This window comes from Solenopsis invicta, chromosome 10 (assembly GCF_016802725.1).
Source record: "Solenopsis invicta isolate M01_SB chromosome 10, UNIL_Sinv_3.0, whole genome shotgun sequence".
Lineage (NCBI taxonomy): Eukaryota > Metazoa > Arthropoda > Insecta > Hymenoptera > Formicidae > Solenopsis > Solenopsis invicta.
In genome coordinates this window covers 10,771,985-10,791,441 of record NC_052673.1, presented here as the reverse complement: position 1 = coordinate 10,791,441, position 19,457 = coordinate 10,771,985, and the positions used below count along the sequence as shown (strand labels likewise).

Below are 19,457 nucleotides of genomic sequence, written 5' to 3'. Positions count from 1 at the left end.
GCAGTCGGATTTCTTCATTTCAACGATCCAACCTTGCGTCTTGCATAATTCGCTATCCGATGTTCGCCACGTGCGCATTAAAATCCCGCGTGCTACTCATATCCGCCGTACAGTCTCGTCTGCTTTTCAGGTACCTAACGTTTCTTTGCAAACTCGAGTGTATGTACGCTACTTGCTGTGTACCGTCCGCATGCTTGCTGATATCTACGTGCACCTGACAGGAACATTGCCTCCAGTTATGAGCTTCCTACAAGCTATTAGACGGTATCATAAGTCGTAAGCCGTAAGAATTGACCAATCACAGTCGAATGTGGAGAGAATATTCGACTGTGATTGATCAATTCTTACGGCTTACGACACCGATTGAGGCTTATTGTAGAAAGCTCATTAAACTGAGACTCCATGTGAAGCTAAGACTGATTCCTGGTTGGTCACTACACCATTTGCCGTATAATAATATATTGAGTTTTCACTTGCCGCGTCATTGCTCCGTGAACGCATGTCGATCGTTAAATCTGCGTGGCTTAACGTAATTGACTCGAGCTGACTTAGCGATCACTAGTGATTTTGCAGCGACACCAAGATAATTGCCACGAGATCTCGTTCGAGTTCTTAGAAGTCTGAAATCCGGGGCCATAGAGATCTCGTTCGAGATCCATTGACGCGTCGTTGGATCTAACCTCAACGGCACTGAGTGACTCGTCCTTTATCAGTGGCTTCTTTTTTTCTCTTTGCTACGAGGTACAAATACACAATCTTCTCATTGTTAATTGCCTTGTTATGATGGTATCGTGCTTGTGAGAGAGCGCGTGCTCCGCACACGTATCTCATACCACAGAGTGCGTGTCGAGGTTTGATAACAACGAGAAAGAAAAAAGCGAAACGGTAAATTTGCCCGTGTCGTATCGTTCCACGCGAAGTTTTGTCGTCAAGTTTTTCACGATGACGTCGTTTTATCAAAGTGACGAGAACTCCTTCACGGAGACTTGTAACTGCGAGTAAGAATATACTCACTTAATAGTTGATTATCGACCGCGTAACCATACGCTATCCTGCAATCCAGGTGTGTATCTCACAGGTTTTAGAAAGTTTGATAAGACATAGAAATTTGATGTCTTAAAAGTAATATACAACATTTAGATCCAAATAGGTCAAAGAGCTACAAGATTTTTTTCTTTATTATTCAAGAATAACTGGTAATCTCTTTTTTCTTCAATATATACTGTTTATAAAAAAAACTAGAAAAAAGGTTTAAAACATTTTCATGTTCAGAGAAACTGAAATTCGTAAACATTTCCCCGAAACTCATGAATTAAATTGAAATTGTTTGAATTATTAATCAAAAACTGTTAAAAATAGTGTGCATTGAAGTTTGACGGTGAATATCTTTTGAACAGTTAATTTAATCGACTAATCATAAGAAACCATTATTGTAGAGCAGTGAATTTCCGACAAAACCATGAGTTGCGTGTATCATAATGATTTTTTGTTAAGGAGTTATAAAATTCATAAAAAAAAAGAAATCTACCTTAAAATGATCAAATTTTAACCTTTAATAACTTCTGAACGGTGAGGTATACGAAAACATTGTAAGAGATCTTTTTTGTAGAGAATTCAATTTCCTACGAAAATATGAGACGAAATATTTTTTTTCAAATAGTAGATACCGAGATATATATTTTTCTTCCTCATAATAAGAAAAAAAATAGAAAACTGAGAGGTGGAGGACTTTCCTATTAAAATTAAGAGCTCATACTTAGAGAGAATGTTTTTGAGGTCTCTACCAACCAAGTTTTCAGAGTATAAAGAGAAAAAAAAAATAGTCGATTTTTTTGGCCCACCCTAGTACACACATGTGTAATTATTCTGGATTAAGAGATTTTGTAACTTCAATCTTGTGATCTATCGGCACCTGAATGTTATATATTACTTGTACAACTGTATATCAAACTGTATATCTTAATATTGAATTTTCCAAAATTTGTGAGTTACATACTTTTGGCTTTTCCTTTATGAGTTTGAGAATGGTAACTTGAATTCCAAATAGGGCTATGTATGATTTTACTTTTCTTTCTTTTTCTTATATCACTTGCAGGATCCACAAGAGTTTTTTGTTTGTATGAGTTGTCATAATCGCTGCAATTAGAATTTGTTCCATCACAGGAGAAATAAAAGAAAAAAAGAGACAGAAATTATTAGAGCTAAATTGATTTTAATATATTCTGGAGTTAGTTAATCATCAATGACATTTATACTTTAATGGACCATTTAGTTAACATTTACTTTTATTTATTTTTAAATGTAATGTGCAGAGTGTGCTCCAAAGCTATGTGACATTCTTCTTACTGTGGATTCATTTTGATTCATATGGAATTTTTTTCTTCAGGAAATATCAAAATGCATCCATGTAATATTTCAATAACTGACAATTGAACATATGAGTTATATAGCAAATTAAATTTTAGAAAAATGTATAATATTATTAACTTTTGTAAAATTGATATTATTGACAAACAATATTTATTTACATGTATTATACTGAATGTTAAGAAAAAGCATTTGGTATATGATATATAGTGTATATCATATTGAGAAAAAAACCATAATAAATATAGATGGAAAATTTAACTATTTCTGAGAATAATTTTGTATGTTAGTTTATGACTGACTTATTGGTTTCTGTGTGATATGCAAACAGAGTGTTAGGGATTTGAGGGAATTCTCCAAAATTTGAATTCTTTTTGTCATACTAACTTACACAAAAATATTTAAATGTTTATATCTCAGAGACGAATTAGTTTTTGTTATACAAGTTTTACTATGTAATATTTATTTAAAAAAAAAAAATTTTTTTTTAATATAATGTATTATTGTCTTGCAATATTGAATGCTTTTTCTTTGAAGATCTTATAGATATTATGCACAGGTTATATTTCTTATGTAAAAAAGAAATACAACCCGTGCTCAATATTTTATATATATATATATATATATATATATGTTATATATATATATATATATATGTTATATTTATATATACATATATGTTTACAATATTAAACAATGCTGTAAAAAATTTTTATGAACATTTTTTGTCTAATGTTTTTTGTTTCACTTTCATGTTTCATTTTTCTACTCTGTATTTATCATATGACCATATTGAAATGAGGAAATGAATAAAAGATAAATCATTTACATGTTATTTTGCGCTTGCGCTATTAGCATAAAAAGAGATTGAATGAAAACTTGATTTGAATAAAGAGAATATTTTGTCTTGACAAATTAGTAAACTGAAAAGTAAATGAATCTCATAATAAATACAAATTAATGCATAGAGCATTAGTTTATACTTATACAATATTGTATGTTATATTTATAGATAGTTAATATATTTAATGTTCAATATTTATACTTTATTAAATTTTGTTACTAAAAAACTTTTTGGAAGATTATTATACAAAGAATTTTTTTGAAAAGTTGTTTTAGTTATAAAATTGTTGAACACTATTAATGTATAAATATAATAGATTAACAAATTCATGTCAATTTATTCCTAAAAGTTATTTGTATTCTTTTCATGTGTAGAAATAAAATTTCTGAAGCCATGGTTTCAATGTCTCAATTTAATGTTGATAAACATGTGGAAAAGCGATACGATCATATAGTAAAGTCACAAAATGACGACCGATTGTACAGGGGTTTACTACTTACTAATAAAATGAAAGTTCTTTTGATAAGCGATCCAAAAACTGACAAGAGTGCTGTTGCAATGGACGTTAATACTGGTAATTATATTATTTCACTATTTCTAACAATTCTTATAAGAATCTTCATATAAAATCATTTTGTATGTACATTAGAAATTATAAAAAATATAGATAACAAAAGATAAATAACTTCTAATATATTTAACATATTTTTATGTGTTAATCTTTGGGTCTTTGTGATTTTTACTTAATAATTTTGTATTTTATGAATTCAATGTTTTAATTTATTCTTCTCTTCTGAATCGCTCTGTAATATTGTTAACATTTTCTCCTGGATAAATTTAATGATATTTTATAATGATATAGCTAATCAATATTATTAATGTGTGTTGATGAATGATTGTCAAATTATCTATCTTAAGGCTTATTTAATTCAAGATGAAATAAATTGCAGGTTATATGTGTGATCCAGATGATCTCCCTGGATTAGCGCACTTTTGCGAACATATGTTATTCTTAGGGACGGAGAAATATCCTCAGCAGAATGATTACAACATGTATCTGTCACAGAATGGTGGTGCAAGCAATGCAGAAACACATACAGATCACACCACCTATTACTTCGATATAACACCAGAGAAATTAGGAGGTGCTTTAGACCGTTTTGCGCAGTTTTTCTTAGCGCCTCTTTTCACGGAGACATTGACTGAGCTGGAGTTGAATGCCATAAACTTGGAACATGAGAAAAATTTAGCTAATGATACTTGGCGATTTGATCAGCTTGATAAATCATCTGCAAGCCCAGATCATTCGTTTTCGAAATTTGGTACAGGCAATAGAGAAACGTTAGACATAATACCGAAACAAAAGGGTATTAATGTTAGAAATAGGCTATTAGAGTTTCATGAAAAATATTATTCTGCGAATATTATGACACTGTGTGTTCTTGGCAAAGGTACGAGGATAATTTATAAGATCCTGTTTATGATAAGAACATTTAAAAAGCTTTTATTATATGTTACATCAACGAGTAAATTTTCTGTTTAGAGAGTTTGAATGAACTTGAAACGATGGTAGTACCACTCTTTTGTGAGGTACGAAACAAAGAAGTTGAAGTTCCAGCATGGCCTGAACATCCATTTAAAGATGAACATTTTCGTAATATATGGTACATTGTTCCGATAAAGGATACACGAAATTTAGACATTTCGTTTCCTTTACCTGACATGCAGCAGCATTATCAGTCTTCGGTAATATGATATACTTTTTTTGGCTTTGACACTTTACATGAATATTATATTAATTCTTTTTCAATATAAGTATAATATATGCGTGTATTAAATTTAACACATTAAATATTTTATATATATATATATATATATATATATATATATATAAATATATATATATATAAATATATATATATATATATATATATAATTATATGCAGTATCTTAAAATTTTTTATACATATTACAAAAAATTATAAGAATATTCTTATAAATTTTAGCTCTAATTGGGATTATTAATGTTACATTTTAATTACATTAATTGCATTCATTATATAATATTTAATTTGATGCTTATATATTTATTACATTTTTAATGTAGCCTGTGGATTACGTTTCTCATTTACTTGGACATGAAGGAGAAGGCTCATTATTATCTGCTTTAAAAGCCAGGGGTTGGTGTAACTCCCTGGCATCTGGAAAACGTCCCAGTGATGCCAAAGGCTTCAGCTTTTTCAATGTTGTTGTGGATCTAACTGAAGAAGGTATTAAGCATATTGAGGATATTGTTCATTTGATGTTTCAGTATATCAATATGCTTAACTCGAACGACCCGATCGAATGGATCTACGAGGTAATTAATGAAATATAATATAATCTTATGTAGAATACTCAGAAAATTGTAGTCTTGTAATTTTCTGGACTTTCTGTACTTTATTATTGTATAACATATATGAAATAACACAATTTTATATTTTCAGGAATATAGAGATATCGCGGATATAAACTTTCGTTTTAAGGAAAAGTGTTTGCCTCATAATTACGTGAAGTCTACGGTTCAAGCGCTGCGAAAATATCCCATGAACCATGTTTTGTGCGCGGAACGTATTTTCACTGAGTGGCGGCCAGACTTGATCAAGTATATAATGAAATACTTGACACCGCAAAATGTCAGGATTCATGTAGCCGCAAAAGCGTACGAAAATATAGCGAATGAAACTGAAAGTTGGTACGGCACCAAATATAAGAAAGAGAAAATATCCGAGGAAACGATGAACATGTGGAATAATGTCGGTTTTAATGGGGATCTCAAATTACCTCAAAAGAATGAATTTATACCCGCTATGTTTGATATCAAACCACACACTAAAGTAATTAAAATAATCATTTTTTGCAATATTAATCTTTAAGCACCATTTTATGATATTCAAAGCAAAATCTTTATGAAACGTAAACCACATACAAAATATACATCGATGTTTAAAAATTAATTTATATAAGACAAAACGATACGATCGTGGTATGGATAAGAAAGATATGATGCAAGACTTTTGTTTACACTTTTGGTTTGTTTTTGCATACGGAATTGCCCTTTTGATCTCATTTTTTATTTTCATGTCTACATATATTAAGAGCTGAAATTTTACAGGTAGAAAAATTTCCTATTATTTCGGAAGATACACCATTTGTAAGACTTTGGTATAAAAAAGACGATGAATTTCTCGTACCAAAAGTGAACATGGTCTTCGATTTCGTCAGGTATGTAGCAAGTATAATTGTAAAAGATCATTGTTATCCTAACAATAGTATATAATATTGAAATATTTTACGTGATAAAATATTGAGATATTCTGGTAATTTGTACAAATTGCAATAAAGAAATAATTTAGATCGTTGAGATGGATAGTATGATGAAAATAGTAGATATACGTGCTGAATAAAATTAGAATAATAAAATGATTATCTTTGTAAACGTTATCGTTAAAGAAATTAACCAAAATTGAATTTGTATTATTTACTTCCAAATATTGTTATTTAAAAATATTTCTGTTAAAGATGTTTCTTTATGCTAATGAATTCAAATAGTGCTATAATTTTTTTTGTAATAAAAAGAAAATGCATTTTCTCATTATCTACAGGTTTGTTTTGTTTTTAATTTACAGTCCGCTTGCCTATATGGATCCACTTAGCTGCAATTTGACTCACATGTTTGTTCAGCTCTTTCGTGATTCTTTTAATGAATATGCATATTCTGCTGCTTTAGCTGGTTTAGAATGGGAACTTGATAATTCTAAGTATGGAATAACAGTAAGTATATGTATGTTTCTCTCTAGTCTGTTCTTCATAACTGAAAATCAAAATAAAAAATTTAATCATTATGGATTAGGGTAACTTCTGGTATTTATGCCGCAATTCTAAATTCAGAAAAAATAGGAGTAGAGATAACTTGCTTGCAACTACTCTGTTATGTGTCTTTACGTTATATTAGTATTGTGATGTTTTAGTTTTTTTGCTCTTAATATTAAACCAAACCATTGAGTCGAATCAATTTGTCAATGTTATGAATGGCGTAGCGATGTATTACAATTTACGTAAAATAATTACTTTCTTTGTAGGAAATGTACAAGGTTTATTTCATGATACATAAATGTAGAGAGATAGTAAAGGATGGAGTACATGAAAATATAAGTGTTTAACGTTTATATTCTCTATCCTAATTTGATTGTCCCACTCATGAATAGTCATAAATCTTACCACTTGTGATATACATAAAAAATACAAGGATTTTTTGAAGTTTTTTTCCAAATATAAGAAAATAAATATTTCATATCTCTAATTTTTTTATAGTAATAGTATAAAGTTTTTATTGGTACAGTTTATTTTCTTTAAATATAACTTGATAAAATAAATTTTCGATCGGTGCAGTGTATATATCGGAGTTACTCTACTTTTTAGTAAATTGGATGTGGTGTCATCATATTCCATTTGATATATGTTGATGTATGTGGTTCTGGTAGTGATTATTATAGCAACAAATATACATATATAAAACAGTAACAATAAAATATTTTATATTATTTAAATAGTTTTTTTGCCATTAATAAATTATTAATTTTTTATTAATATCAATAATGTTTAAAACGAATGCTATTTCATAAAATATTTGTTTATTCAAAAATTTTATTTTATTTATTTTTGATTTAAAAATTTGTTTAATTCTATTTATAATAATGTTTATTAAATGTTCTATAAATGAGTATACATAATTCACAAAAAAGATTAATCATTTTTTTAGCTTGTTATAGGCGGTTACGATCATAAACAACGCGTGCTGTTGGAAAAAATCATGGATCGAATGATCAATTTTAAGGTTGATCCAAAAAGATTTGAAATTTTAAAAGAAAACGTATGTACAGTGAATGTAATAAGCAAACATTTTTTTAAAGTTAAGCAGTATATTTATGTAGAAATGATTTACAGCATATCAGGAACTTAAAAAATTTCACTGCTGAACAGCCTTATAAACATGCAGTCTATTATCTATTAGTTTTATTAACAGAACAAGTTTGGCTTAAGGAAGAATTGTTGGAATCTACTGCTCGTATGTAGAACTCATATTTTTTATATTAAAAAATATTTTTTTCCTTATTAAAAATATCTTAATAATTTTTTTTAAAGAAATATTTTTTTCTTAAAAATTTTTAGCACAATCATATATATCATTCATTAATAACCATACTATAATTAAAATTTTCATATAGATCTAAGTGTTGATAGACTTCAGCGGTTTATACCAGAGTTACTTGGCAATGTGCATGTGGAGTGCCTAATACATGGTAACATAACTGAAGCGGAAGCTAAAGATACAGTTAAACTAATTGAGTTTAAATTGACAAGTGGAGTGCCTCATCTAATACCTTTGTTACAAAAGCAACTAGTATTATATCGGGAAATTCAACTAGACGATGGTAAGTATGGCACGATTAAGTCTCATTTATGATCATTGAAAAAAATTAATATACTTTAAGAAATTCAATTTATTTATATTAAGGATGTAGTTTTAACATGAAGAATTTTATTGTTTCTGTCTTCTAAAATTTTATCGACACTAGGATCATTACGGCAAAAAAAAAATTTATAACTACTTTAATTTGTGTAGCATTTTATCCAAAAAAAAAGTTTGATTTCAAAAATTGGATTAAGTCTTATATGACTTAAGTTTATATGATCCAAAATGCAATATGTAATGGTTCGTATTCTTGTAGGTTGCCATTATGTGTTTGAAACGGAAAATCAATTACATAAAAGTTCTTGTACAATGGTGTACCATCCAACAGGTTTACAATCAACGGAATCGAATATGCTCGTAGAGCTCTTAGGACAAATTATTGCAGAACCCTGCTTCAATATTTTAAGAACGAAGGAGCAATTAGGTTATATAGTAGCTAGCAATGTACGTAGAATGAACGGAGCGCAAGGCTTGCGAGTACTAGTACAGAGCGACAAACATCCGCAATATGTGGAAAAGCGGATCGATTTATTTATAGATTCCATGTTGGTAAGTAGAAGAGCTTATATGATATATTAATATCTTGAATAATAAAAATGTTTTCGTTTTAAATTTATTATACGATTGTACATATTGTAACATTGTCATATGATTATATCATTCGATTTACTATGTGATACGAGACTATACTGCTTTTATTAAAACTTACATTCATTATTATATTTTAGGATTACATATCTACCATGCCAGAAGAACAATTTGAGGAACATAAGAAAGCCCTGGCTACATTACGTTTGGAGAAACCGAAAACGTTGAGTGCTCGTTGCACATTCTATTGGAATGAAATTGTCAATCAACAATATAACTTCAATCGAGTAAATATTGAAGTGGCTTACTTAAGGTCGATAACACGGGAGCAATTACTTAATTTTTTTAAGGTAATTACTTTATGTTTCTTTATAGAATATATATCGTTCATGAATCGAAAGAAAAATATTTTATTATGAAAAAATACATAAATAATATACAATAACTTTTCTGCGTGATATATAATTTTGAAAAAAAAAAAAACGATTTTGTGTGATGCTTGGAAAAAAATAAATAATATATCTATATTTCTTTAGGAAAATGTACATAGTAAAACTCGACATAAATTGTCGATACATGTGATATCCACGGCAGAGGAAAGTAATTCAGTCGATATCACAAATGGGGAAATCACCGATTTATCAACCAGTGAAGAAGTTAAGAAAATCGACGATATCATATCATTTAAAAATAGTCAACCTCTATATCCTCTAATAAAACCATTCGAAACATATTTTCCCAGAAAGGGTATACGCTCATCTAAGTTATAAAAAAAAATAAACTAATAGTAAATTATGTGAATAAATTTGTTCATATGCATAATTTGAGGAAAATTTTAACAAACTATTTTGTAGAAACTAATAAATTATTAGCATAATTAATATTTGCAAAATTTAGCACTATGCAGTGTGTTTAAATGAAACATGATACTATAAATGCTTATACACTTTTTTAAATTATAAAATGAATAATAAGATGAAATAGAATGAATTAAATGAATACATTTATTTATAATTAGTAACATTAGAAAATAATAACGTGTTTTACATTTATTATTTATAGAAAATAATCAATTAACGTAAATTAATATTTGAGAAATCCAACATGTATTAAATTTATACATCGTGACATAGATACTTATACAGTTCATTATTGAGAAAAAAGCTTATATTACTATGAACCATAATTGAATTTTTATTATGTTATCAAAATTTTGCAAATTTGCGTAATTGATAAATAAACGAGAATTTTTAGTCACGATGTATACAGGGTGTTTCAATAAGAAATAACCAAATGATCATATGCAGCTATAGTGGACTAAAATAAGTCGAAAAAATGTATAATTCTCATATAATTCACATTGAATTCTAAGAATAATTGTTAAAATTATTTCGTTACAGTCTATTTAAACATTGTAGGGTGGTTAGCAGTCATTAGTGTTCATTGCGTTTTTATATAAGTTGAATTTCAGTTTTGCAGGTAGCAGCGATTTTTACAAGTGTATACTTTCTACGTAATTTTAAGAAGTATGTTAGATATTAATTTTTTAACTTTAGTCTAACTTGAAGACCTTGAATGTGGCTTTCAAATAATGTAATTGAATTTAATGTATGCATGTGTGTGAATTTGGCATATAAAAGTTATAAGTTATAAAGTTACATGTAGTGAGAGATGGTTATGAGCCATTTACATTACAAGCGCAAGACCGTTCTTGCGATTTTACTATCTTATAATGGACATTGCATAATATTTAGTAGACATTATTTAAAAAAGTTATTTTTTTAAGCAACAAATTTTTTTCAAGTAAAAAATATATTTTACAAAACGTTCACAAAACTTTGTTTTGTGAACTTATTAATATGTAAAATATATGAGAATTATTAATTTGCTTTTTTTATAATTAAAAACGCCTTTTATAGTTGTTAATATTCCATAACACTTATCTCATTTTTTGTATCCTTTTTTTCCTCTTCAACAAATTGTATATTATGTTCATTCTATATACTTGATAAACTTCTACTTATAAAGTGATTGGTAGAACTCTATGACTAACAAACTGGTGGTTGATAAGAATTGTGTCGCGTTAATATTTACAGAGTTATTTAAAAAAGCAAAATGGTATTCTACTATCTCTTTCCTTCCTCTATTAATGTATTTCATATTTTAAATCATTTTCGAAAATAATTATTTTAAACATTTTTTTAAATTAAAAGAAATAAAATTAATTAAAAATAACTACATTTTCAAATTCTAATATATGAGAGTGCAACATTTATCATTGAAAATTATTTTTAAATTTACAAAATTCTTTTTTATATTAATCTATATATTGAACAATAATTTAATGTAAAACTGCCTACACTGCAAATATAATATGCATCTCTTGAATTGTATTTTTTTCTTCAAAAATCCGATTTTCCATATTTTTGTATAATAGACATTTTAGATACATCTGAAAAATATTTTGTAAAATAAGTTCGTGAAGTATAAATTACGATTTCGAAGGCATCCGTAATTCGAATTCATGAATAACTAACTTTGGAAACAAAAAGTGTGTAATTAAAGGGGCTTTTATTTTACTTATAATTCTTGGCGAATATATTTAAAAGGATACGATTAATTATAACCATAATTTATCGTATCCTTTTAAATATATTCGCCAAGAATTATAAGTAAAATAAAAGCCCCTTTAATTACACACTTTTTGTTTCCAAATAATTAGAATTATTTGTAAAATTATTGTAAAATATTTTGGTATTCTGTGTATGCATATATATATATATATATATATATATATATACACACACACTTCATGAATTATAAAAAAACAATATATAGATAATAGGCCAAATAATACCATAGTGATAAGTAAATAAATTTTATATATTTACATCTTTCATATTCATCTTTCTTACAAATAACAGCTAATACATACTAATTATTATAAATGATATTACACTAAATATTATATTACTAATTCAACATATATATATAGATGTATACATTTGGTAAATTAAACATAAGAATGTATTCCATTGGGACTTTATTTTGGGTTATTGCTATTAATATTAACAATAAGTAAAGTATTTGAATATTGAACATAAACATTAAAAAAAAATATTTTTTTTTATCGTTCTCTTTATCGCAAGATATTCAACTTCTGAAAGAATATTATTTACGCAATTATATTAGATTGATAAAGAGATTCATGCAACTTCCGTTTTCTTATTATTAATTATCCTTAGTTTTCCTTAATTATCTAACTAAGGAAATTATTAATTTTCCTTAGTTTACAAAAAAGGAAAAATATAAAATAAACTTTTGATTGATTGTATAAGATCCGAATAATTACTTTATTACATATAATGATATTTATATATCGTTTAATAATGAAATTGAAAGAAAAGTATTATCGTATTTTTAGCTTAAAATGGGAGCAAATTTGTTCATATTTAAAATTAGCTTCAATTTGATGGCCGTTGTTTTCTATAGCCTTTTGTCATCTTTCTTTTTAATTTAATACATTGTAATAATAATTGATTTACCTGAATTTGCTTTTCGTTTTCACTTTTTATGCTTTGAGACTTTCATTTACTTTATCCATTTGTCGGTTCTTTAATCTTTTTTATTGATTTTAATCAATTCAGAAGAAATAATACTATAAGAATTCATACATCAGGTTTTTCTGAATCTTGTAATTTTTCTCGTAGAGTAATAGTACCGATATTTTTAATGTTTACTGGAAAATAAAATAAAATCAATTACAGAAAAATTGTCTGAATAAAAGATATATAAATAGAAAAGTATATAAATATGTTTAAAAAATGTTTTGGAAAATAATTCATTATTTTATTGTTTCTATTTAGGAAGTTTATTAACTTTGATTTTAGAATTAAATATGTGAAATATAATATTTCTATTTAAAAAAGAACTTACATACCTAATTTATAAGGTTTCCGGTTGTTACCAGTAGCAAAAATGCAAGATGTAGTACCCGCTTCTCTGCAAACGATTCTGTATTTACTTTTATTAAATTTTATTGATTTCTCTGTTATTGTCATTTGACCTTGCAAGTTGCATTGTATTGCCTAGAATAATTTAAGAATTAACTTTGATTTATATAAAAAAATATTTTTATTTTAAGCTGTTTTTATTTTTTTTTATTTTAAGTTAACGTCTCCGTTTTGAAAAATGAATTTATATCTATTGCATAATTATACGCGTTCAATTGTTTGAATCAGTTATTTAAATTTATTTATCAATAGATAATTAATATTAAAGTTAACAGCTTGCACAAAAGTACTTGTCATACCATTTCTCTAAGAGAAATAGTGCAGTCTCATTTCTGAAAAAATAAAGGATTTATAAAAAAAAAAAAAATAAATAAATAAAAAAATATACCTTGCTTGGAATATTTAAAATAAAAGCGTCTTCGTCCTCGGAAAGATCGACCAATGTAAAACTTGCCGGCATCGTTTCTACAAGTAATTCTTCATCTTCAATTAGTTGTTGTAACTAAAATGTAATAATAGGCTAATTATATTTCTCTGAATATCGTACATTGAAAATTGCATTCATATTTATGAACATTAATACAAAATTTATTTTTTTATTGCTTTAATTTTTTCATTTTTCATTTTTTAGTTGTTCTAAATGAATTAATTTCAAAATATATTCTATCTCGTTATATGTCTAAAGATATATTCAATTAATAGAAAGAAAAGGGAAAAAATTTATACAATTTTATTTTATTAAAACATACATTTTGAGATAATAAATATAATTCTATTATTACTTAAAGTTACATTACATACTTACATTGCGTGGTCTATACTGACTAGAGATATTAAGCTGTGTGCTTGAACTTTCGGTTGACACCGCTTTCTTTTCTATTCCTTTTTTTATATTTGTTGAATCCTGTTTTACTACTTCTGCAGGAACTGACGTAGCCTCTTTGCAAATGTCCTCACAAATATCTTCATTGCCTAAAACATCAGTTTCCATTTGTTTAGAAGCTTCATTAATTTCATCATTCAACTCATCTTCGTTGCAATGGCTCGTATCCGAAGTGTAAATTTGTTCTCGCGAGTTTTTAGTGATTATATGTTCGTCATCGCTTTCACTGGAATCAGTATTTACAACTAAATTCAATTTCGCTTGCTGCTGAAGTCGTTTTCTAGCTTGAGGCGACATATAGTTTACATTATCTTCTTCATTATCTGTTTCCAATGTTAATGCTATATCATTTTCCTCCTCAAACATTACTGTTTCTTGCTGATTATTGATGACATTCGGACAATGTGTTAATGTATTCTTTTTTGGAGTACATTCAGCAGCGTCTATATTGTTATTAACATTATCAATTTTCTCAACACCTTCGATAGCTTTCTTGTCTATTATCTTATATCTTTTGTTAAGAATTTCAGTACATGTAACTTTAGGTAAGAGATGTTGTTTTTGTGTATTATGGGTAGTCTCCGCTTCCACGCAAGTTTTATTTTCTTGACTTATTAAATGTATATTTGTATTCTTATCAACCTGATTTAATTGAAGGGAACACTTTTCTTCCTTTTCTTCATTCAGACATACATCTTTTATATGATTTTCTTTAGGAGATAGTTGTTGCTTTTTACTATCGCATAAATTTTGCGATTTCACAGAATGCTTTTGATTTTCATAATTTGTTGAACAAATCTCTGTGGCATTGCTAATCTGATTTAATTGATGGGAAGTCGTCATTTCTTTTCCAGAAGACCCCTTTTCTTCTTCGCTATCTCGTTCTTCTGAAATATTATTGTAAGAATTGAAATTTGCACATTTTTTTACAATTCTTAGGAGAAAATTATTGTTTTTGATCGCATAAACTGTCTCGTTTTAGAAAACTCGTCTTACCTTTGTAATAAAGTGAAGAATCCTCTATATCCTTATTGACCTTGTCTAATTCGCGAGATATTTCTTCTTCTTCAGCAGGCTTATCTATTTCTCTATTATCTTCTTTCTCTTGAATATGATCATAAGACTCTGAATGAACATCTTTTGTATAATCTTGTTTAGGAGATAGCAACTGCTGCTTTTGAATATCATCTGAATCTGTCATCTTTACAAGGTGTTTGTCTTCCTTATCTTTTTGATTAGTCTCTATAGTCATATCAATTTGACTTAATTGGAGAGATTTTTTTATGTTTTCTTCTCTAGAAGACTCCTGTTCTTTACTAATTTGTTTTTCTAAAATGTCATTGTTAAATTTTGAATGTGTGTCCTTTACATTCTCCTCACAATTTTCTGCTGTTTCAATTACTTTGTCAATCTTTTTTCGTCGTTGAGAGGAAGGTGTTTTTTCCATGTTTTTTTTCATATTCTGTTTCATTAGACTGTTATTAGAATTTTTGATATTGACAAATTTATCTTCCAAGTCTTCATCAATTCCAGAATCTTTTTGCTGATCCAATGACAAAGTATCCGGTAATGAATCTTTCTTCTCAGTTTGTGTTTTATTTAATGGTGTACTATGTTGATCAATTGGGATAGCTGGATATAACTGATCATAATTCAATTTTTCTTCGACATTTTTATCTGTTTTAACATCTTTATCATTATTCATAGAATTAGCTTTCTCTAATGCAGGTATCAAGTTCCTTCTAACATTCTTTAACAATACTGGTTTGCGACTCACAAGCATATTGTCATGATTCTTTGCGTTTATCGAATTTTCGTTAATTACTGCTGTTAACTTATTGCGTTTGCTATCTTCCGAATTAACATGGGTATTTAATTCATTACTATTGTCTACATTAGTTGACTGAGATGGAGACGACTGATGGTCTAAATGTGAATTAAATTCAGTATTTGACTCAGTATCAGTATCCTTTATTGTCGCAATATGATCTTTGTCATTCCATATTTTTTTTCTCTTTACACGTTTTGTTTTATTGACTATCGCATTATCTTTTGAACTTAATTCATTGTCCGTTGCATCAGAGTTTCTGTGTTTCCGCCTTGTGTATTTATTTCTAGATTTTATTACAGTAGATGGCATACAATTTTGAGAATCAGATAAAGAAAGAGCTTGCTCATTAGATTGAGTCTCAAAACAATGATTATTATCCTCCAAAATGTTTCCTTCATTATCCAAGATACTCGAGCGTCTTCGTTTACGCAAGTTAAATGATACGTTATTATCATTTTTTACAATTTTTTGTTTGCTCCTCTTTTTATGTCTGATGCTCACTTCTTTGCAGTCTTCTTCGCTGTCAAAAATTTGAAGCTTTTCAAAATTTTTGCGCACATAATTGGTCTGTTTCGATGGCGAGCTATATATAATGTCGTAGTCAACATCACTGTTACTATCACTAGTGTCAGTGTCATCTGTCCAGTTTCTCAGGACTTTAGTCTTCAGATCCACGTAGCGTTTGTACTCCCTCACACCACTGTATTGTTTTTTTATTTCGGCGTTGAGCGCTTTTGTCCTTCTTCGTATTTTTTGCGATGGGCTAAATTTATGTATTAGGGAGTTGTTGATTATTCTACTTGTGACAGAATTATTTACGATCTTCCATGTAATGACTTCGTGGGAACACGTAGCGTGCGTCATTTTAATTTACATCTAAAACCATAAAAAAAAAACAAATATTAGAGCATATAGATTTTTTAATTAATTCGAAGATAATTTGTTGCCACTGAGTGTTTTTTGTTAGTAACACATGAAAGAGATAAAATCGTCGCTTGATACTGCGAAAAATTCACGCCGACTGCAAGCAGGCGGAATCAAAACACAGTTAGCAGTAATAATGAAACATATGACAACATCGAATAAGAAATGCTGCAGCGTACCCTAGATATTCCATGAAAAATAAACTGATTATAGCTCTTAATATCAGACTGATTTTTTTTTTCGAAAAATTAAAGAACGATAGATTTGCTAACCTCAAAACATTTCCCGATAACCACTTCACGGTCGGTTATTCTGTCTGCAATAATTTGTCTCGAGTTTTATTGAATTTCCATACAATTGAAGTGCACACAAAAATAAGAACTCCTTTAACGAGAAAATCTGCATTCCACATGAGTAACGATAGGATTAAAGAAAACGTTATGCGTATTGCCTGGTATTGCTCCAACAATTTCTATGATGGTAGCTAGCTAGAGCTCTACGAGTACTTGAGTAGCGCCACAGTATATCTGTAATATACTGTTTAATATACTGTGTAATATACTGTTTAATATACTGTGGTAGCGCCAGAGAGGAACCTGAGAGCGTGGCGGCCACGGCGGCCTTTTTTCTATAACGCTTCGAAACTCCCGTACACTAGTGACGCACATCTATTCTGGTCAGAATGGGAACTACGTGTCACATCCATTTTGCAACCCGCAGTTAAAAACAGTGTGGATGTTAGCACGGACAACAACCCACATCCAACTCTCGAGAAATGGATGTAGGTTGTTATCCGTGCTAACAACAATTTTGCTGCAAATAAAATCTGTTGCGTATCGCGTATGTTGCATCCAGAACAGGGGTCGAGAATGTGCACAAATGATTAATTACGTCTACTTTCGTGTAATTTTTTATTTATTATAGTCTGAATTATTTACATTAACATTGATATTAATACATATCAATACGTATATGACCATATTTTGCACAATCATATTTTAACTTAAAAAAGATGTTTAATAGTAACAGAGAGAATTTGGTCCTTTAATAAAGAAACATTCATTTTACGCAGTACTTAAAAAATAATTGTAATTAACATCGCATCATATGATGAAGAAGAAATAAATGTCTTTCCACGAATAAATATACCATCTTTTTATTTTTGCATAATTCTTTATTATTTAAATGTCTTCAAATTATGTTTTTGAAAAAATTAAATTTTTTAAGAGATATAACTTTTATCATGATGTATTGAATCGCCGAACTGAAAAAGGAAAGACTTATATCAGGCAAATTTCGAAATTTTTGAGTAAAATTTTTTTTGCGAATTTCTCCAATATCTCTGTGTTCTGATAACCCCGAGAAGATTTCTAACTTTTATCATAATGGATCAAATCGCTAAAGTAAAAGACGAAAGAGTTATATCAAAGTTTGAAATTTTTTAGTAAAATTGCTTTTTTTGGGAATTTCTCCAATATCTCTGTGCTCTGATAGCCAACAGAAGAGATATAACATTTATCATGATGTATCGAATCGCTGAACTGAAAAAGGAAAGACTTATATCAGTCAAATTTCGAAATTTTTGAGTAAAATTTTTTTTGCGAATTTCTCCAATATCTCTCTGTTCTGATATCCCCGAGAAGAGTTCTAACTTTTATCATAGTGGATCCAATCGCTAAAGTGAAAGACGAAAGAGTTATATCAGTCAAAGTTCGAAATTTTTGAGTAAAATTGGTTTTTTTCCGAATTTCTTCAATATCTCTGTGTTCTGATAGCCCACAGAAGATATTTACCTTTTATCATGATGTTTCGAATTTCTGAACTGAAAAAGGAAAGACTTATATCAGTCAAATTTCGAAATTTTTGAATAAAATTTTTGTGCGAATTTCTCTAATATCTCTGTGTTCTGATATGCCCGAGAAGATTTCTAACTTTTGTCATAGTGGATCCAATCGCTAAAGTGAAGGACGAAAGAGTTATATCAGTCAAAGTTCGAAATTTTTGAGTAAAATTGGTTTTTTTCCGAATTTCTTCAATATCTGTGTGTTCTGATAGCCCACAGAAGATACATACCTTTTATAATGATGTATCGAATTTCTGAACTGAAAAAGGAAAGACATATATCAGTCAAATTTCGAAATTTTTGAGTAAAATTTTTGTGAGAATTTCTCCAATATCTCTGTGTTTTGATATGCCCGAGAAGAGTTCTAACTTTTATCATAGTGGATCCAATCGCTAAAGTGAAAGACGAAAGAATTATATCAGTCAAAGTTAGAAATTTTGGAGTAAAATTGGTTTTTTTCCGAATTTCTTCAATATCTCTGTGTTTTGATACCTCTAAGAATAGATATATCTTTTATCATGATGTATCGAATCCCTGAACTGAAAAAGGAAAGACTTATATCAGTCAAAGTTCGAAAATTTTGAGGAAAATTTTTTTGTGAGAATATCTCCAATATCTCTGTGTTCTGATAGCCCAGAGAAGAGTTCTA

At 28.4% G+C, this 19,457-nt stretch overlaps 2 protein-coding genes across 7 annotated transcripts; one reads left to right on the top strand and one right to left on the bottom strand.

The window, feature by feature from the left end:
* The first annotated feature begins 2 nt into the window (after positions 1–2).
* LOC105205327 (insulin-degrading enzyme) lies at positions 3–11,430 on the top strand. 4 transcript variants are annotated; one of them, XM_039454605.1, is made up of 14 exons: positions 3–130; positions 3,586–3,785; positions 4,162–4,662; positions 4,755–4,957; positions 5,319–5,570; positions 5,698–6,087; positions 6,366–6,475; positions 6,880–7,024; positions 8,013–8,123; positions 8,198–8,318; positions 8,479–8,685; positions 8,983–9,275; positions 9,455–9,664; positions 9,851–11,430. In XM_039454605.1, exons 1-14 carry the CDS (start codon positions 60–62, stop codon positions 10,082–10,084), a joined length of 3,048 nt encoding a protein of 1,015 aa, XP_039310539.1. In that variant the 5' UTR covers positions 3–59; the 3' UTR covers positions 10,085–11,430. The 4 variants fall into 4 exon arrangements, with proteins under 4 accessions (XP_039310539.1, XP_039310541.1, XP_039310540.1 ...); XM_039454607.1 differs by lacking the exon at positions 3–130 and adding an exon at positions 406–741; XM_039454606.1 differs by lacking the exon at positions 3–130 and adding an exon at positions 748–998.
* Positions 11,283–17,632, bottom strand: LOC105205312 (MATH and LRR domain-containing protein PFE0570w). Of its 3 annotated transcripts, none has more exons than XR_005575772.1 (7): positions 17,238–17,632; positions 15,207–16,917; positions 14,133–15,097; positions 13,716–13,829; positions 13,255–13,402; positions 12,860–13,053; positions 11,283–11,766 (listed from the first exon to the last, which is right to left on the bottom strand). XR_005575772.1 is itself a non-coding variant. In XM_011174662.3 (6 exons), the coding sequence occupies exons 2-6, from the start codon at positions 16,903–16,905 to the stop codon at positions 12,983–12,985; spliced, it is 2,997 nt and encodes a 998-aa protein (XP_011172964.2). In that variant the 5' UTR covers positions 16,906–16,917; positions 17,238–17,632; the 3' UTR covers positions 12,183–12,982. The 3 variants fall into 3 exon arrangements, 1 of the variants encoding a protein (XP_011172964.2); XR_005575771.1 differs by lacking the exon at positions 11,283–11,766 and adding an exon at positions 12,185–12,474; XM_011174662.3 differs by lacking the exon at positions 11,283–11,766 and having other exon boundaries at positions 12,183–13,053.
* Between the last annotated feature and the right edge of the window lie 1,825 nt (positions 17,633–19,457).